The sequence below is a fragment of the Cibotium barometz genome, chromosome 37, assembly GCF_041138505.1.
Source record: "Cibotium barometz isolate CiBa-2024 chromosome 37, ASM4113850v1, whole genome shotgun sequence".
Lineage (NCBI taxonomy): Eukaryota > Viridiplantae > Streptophyta > Polypodiopsida > Cyatheales > Cibotiaceae > Cibotium > Cibotium barometz.
The window spans coordinates 33136226-33139643 of record NC_141082.1 but is presented as its reverse complement, the minus strand read 5'-3'; the positions used below and the strand labels follow the sequence as shown (position 1 = coordinate 33139643).

General features: G+C 44.1%; 1 protein-coding gene across 1 annotated transcript; it reads left to right on the top strand.

The window, feature by feature from the left end:
• Positions 1-783: 783 nt before the first annotated feature.
• On the top strand, positions 784-2874 carry LOC147617196 (UDP-glycosyltransferase 85A8-like). Its single transcript, XM_086776807.1, has 2 exons — positions 784-1470; positions 1829-2874. The coding sequence occupies exons 1-2, from the start codon at positions 978-980 to the stop codon at positions 2755-2757; spliced, it is 1422 nt and encodes a 473-aa protein (XP_086632933.1). The 5' UTR covers positions 784-977; the 3' UTR covers positions 2758-2874.
• Positions 2875-3418: the final 544 nt, after the last annotated feature.

The following is a 3418-nucleotide window of genomic DNA, read 5'->3' as shown; positions in this document are numbered from 1 at the left end:
AGTTTTCAATAGTACGTGGATGCATGTGGATGGATGCTTATTCAAATGTGTATGTCACTTGTGGTCACACTTGTTCACTATGTTATAGTATTGTCATATGCAAGAAAAAAATTAGTGCTCAAACTGTCATGAAGAATGTTTTAAAAAAAATTGGTGCTCAAACTGTCATGAAGAATAAGTTCCTTTCCCCCCCCCCTTTTTTTCAAGTTTTAGCACTTGGCGAGGCTTGATTTTTGGCAGGGACCCTTGATTGATGGGTTTGATGAAATATAGCAAGTTTTTTTTTGTATTTTAGTGTAATTTTTGATGTGCATTTCGCAAGTATGTAATGACCAAAATGCTAAAAAAAAGGGCCTGGGGCATGTGGGGCATGTACTATGCGGTATATGATTGGCATGGGGCATGTGCAGTGGGCTATTCTCCCAATGCCCATTAAGCTACATGATTGGCGTGGGGTAGCGTAAGGGGGGACGTCTTCATGAGGTCTAAGGTGACGACACTGATGCAGATTCTAAGGTAAGTTGCCAAGTCAACTAAGGCCTAAGGGGGTTTGTGTGAGAGCCTTTTCAAATTTTAAGGCAGACGCCCAAAACGGAATAACTAAAATATTCCAAATTAGACTATTTCAGCGAGAGGCTAGAGCTGTCAACTGGTCAACGGTCAAATTTTCAAAAGATGCCATATTATTATTTTATACCAAAAACAGAGAACATCTTCTCGCTTGATGTTTGTGTATAAAAATGGTGACCATCTTCCTCACACTCATTATCATCATCAGTGGCAAGTGCAGAGCGCACAGCATAACATCTCTCTCTCTCTCTCTCTCTCAGCTCAAGAGCCTCGCAGAGCTTGCACATTAAGGCTCTCGACACCTTATATAGAGCCCCATCACGTCCAGCTTGTTTAATTAGGGTCTCACTTCACTTCACTAAGCTCGCAGTTAGGCAGCTAATCAAACCTTTTCTCGTGTCAACAATATGGGCCTTCCTAGCCAGCTCATTAAACCACATGCACTTGTCATCCCATTCCCTGCACAAGGCCACATAGGACCCATGATGCACTTATCTATAAAGCTTGCTTTAGAAGGCTTCATAATCACATTTGTTAACACACAGCATAATCATGCACTTCTGAAGAATAATCTGCAGCCCCGTTTTGAAGAGCAGGGCCTTGACATACGCTTTGCAGAGATAAGGGACAAGAGAGAGAACGGGAGCACCAGTGGGCAAGACACCCTCGTTGAGCTGGCCAAGTCTTTCTATAGCTTGAAGCCGGTTTTCGAAGAGCTGGTGGAAGGTCTACTCCAATCCGAGGACACCCCTGTCACCTGCATGATTTCGGACCTTTACCTCTACTTCACACAAGATGTGGCCACCAGATTTGGCCTCAGAAGGCTTGCTTTTTGGACTGCTTCAGCTGGTACCATTGCATCCGTCATGGCTGTTAATCAAGGGCATCGATCTCCTAAGGGTGAGTCTTCATCACTAAGTAATTTAAAGCAAAATTTATGATTAAGTGGATTAACCTTCTCCTAATCAATTACTATGTATTGCATAGCGGAGAAGATGAAGCACTTGCTCTTTTAATTATTAATTTAGTCGATTGAATTGGATTTAATGGTATAATTAGCTAATGAAATATGGGGCTGGGCTTTGACTGCTGAACTAATGGAGAGGCTGCACATATAAGCTAATGGGGCTTCACGATGACATCCATCCTTGATTTCTACGCTTAGTAGTGGCTAGTGATTAAGATAATCATACTCTAATGAGGATTATGGAAACAAGCCATATTTCTCTTCTAATAAGTTGTGCCACTGCGTTTACAGAGCCTGAGCGAATAACATGGGTGCGAGGAGTGCCACCGCTGAAGGTGACGGAGCTAAACACGTATTTGCAGTCCTACGATCCGCAAGACTTCATGTTCAACGTCTTTCTGGAGCCGTATCAAAGGCTAAAGGAGAGCACGTGGATTGCAATCAACACGTTTGAAGAGCTTGAGCAAGGTTCAATGGAAGCCTTGAGAGAGGAGAACAATCCCATATACACAGTGGGACCTCTGCTACCACTGTCGTATTTCGAAGAGGGTGGAGACGGGCGGCTAGCCTCGTATGGAACGGCTGCCCTGTGGCCAGAAGACCACAATTGCCTAAAATGGCTAAACGGGCGAGAACGGTCATCAGTTCTGTATGTCTCGTTTGGGAGCATTGCTGTCATGTCCGCCCAACAGTTTGAACACCTGGCCTTGGGCTTGGAAGCTAGCCAATCACCTATGCTTTGGGTGATCCGACCGGACCTCATGTACGGCGACACATCCCTCTTCCCCAAAGGCTACCTGGAAAGAGTGCAAGGGCGTGCATGCTTCGTGGAATGGGCACCCCAGCTCCAAGTACTCACCCACCCGGCCGTGGGCGGCTTCCTAACACACTGTGGCTGGAACTCCACATTGGAGAGCATCTCCGCCGGGGTGCCCATGCTTGGATGGCCCTACTTTGCAGACCAAATGCTCAACAATAGGTGTTCTGTGGACGCCTGGAATGTGGGATTACATTTGGAGGCGGACCACAATGGTCTCATACACAGAGACGAGGTCGAGCGACAAGCCCGTGCCCTCATGCAAGGAGACACCTCTTCACAGCTTAAACACGCCACCTCGCTCTGGCGGAAGGCCGCCCAAAAATCTATCAAGGCTGGCGGTTCTTCCAACCTCCAATGGAAGAAACTTGTCAATGATATGGCCCAACCTCCTATTCCTTAAATTTAGTCCTTTATTTAAATTAAATAAAAAGTTTTCCTCTCCTTTCCTTGGAGGTCGGTTGCTTTGATTGTAAGGCATCGTTTCTATCTATATGGATATATGTTTAACCTTTTGTTTTGTTTTTGTTTTTGTTTTTGTTTTTGTTTTCGGAGCCGAGGTCAACTTGGCACAGCTATATAGATATTTGTTCAATCAAAGCCACATAAAGCACCAACTTCGATGTACGTGGGTGTGGGGACAGTAGCCACACTAGGTAGAAAAGGGCTACTAAGAAGACAGCTCGGAGCTTTTTAATTCAACCTAAAAACAAATGAAGCGTTCATTTCTCGTTTTTATGTGCTCTAATTAACTCATTGATATGTTTTCTTTCTCTTCCTTGATACGTGCTCTAAACTCATTGATATGTTTTCGTTCTCTTCCTTGTGTTATCGGCGTTCTCTATATTCACATACCACACTTTCTACCAATTGATGTACAACTAGACTCAAATTGTGCATTTGAGAACCCTTAAGATAATGTGTGTAACCTTAGTACAAGTAGACTCAAAATGTGCAGCTATGTCATTAATGGAGCATTAGTAAGCTTCTAGAGTCCAAATCTCTTGCAAAGCCCATGCCTACAAGACTCTCTTAATTCAATCCCATGGTCTTTTTAATTCAAT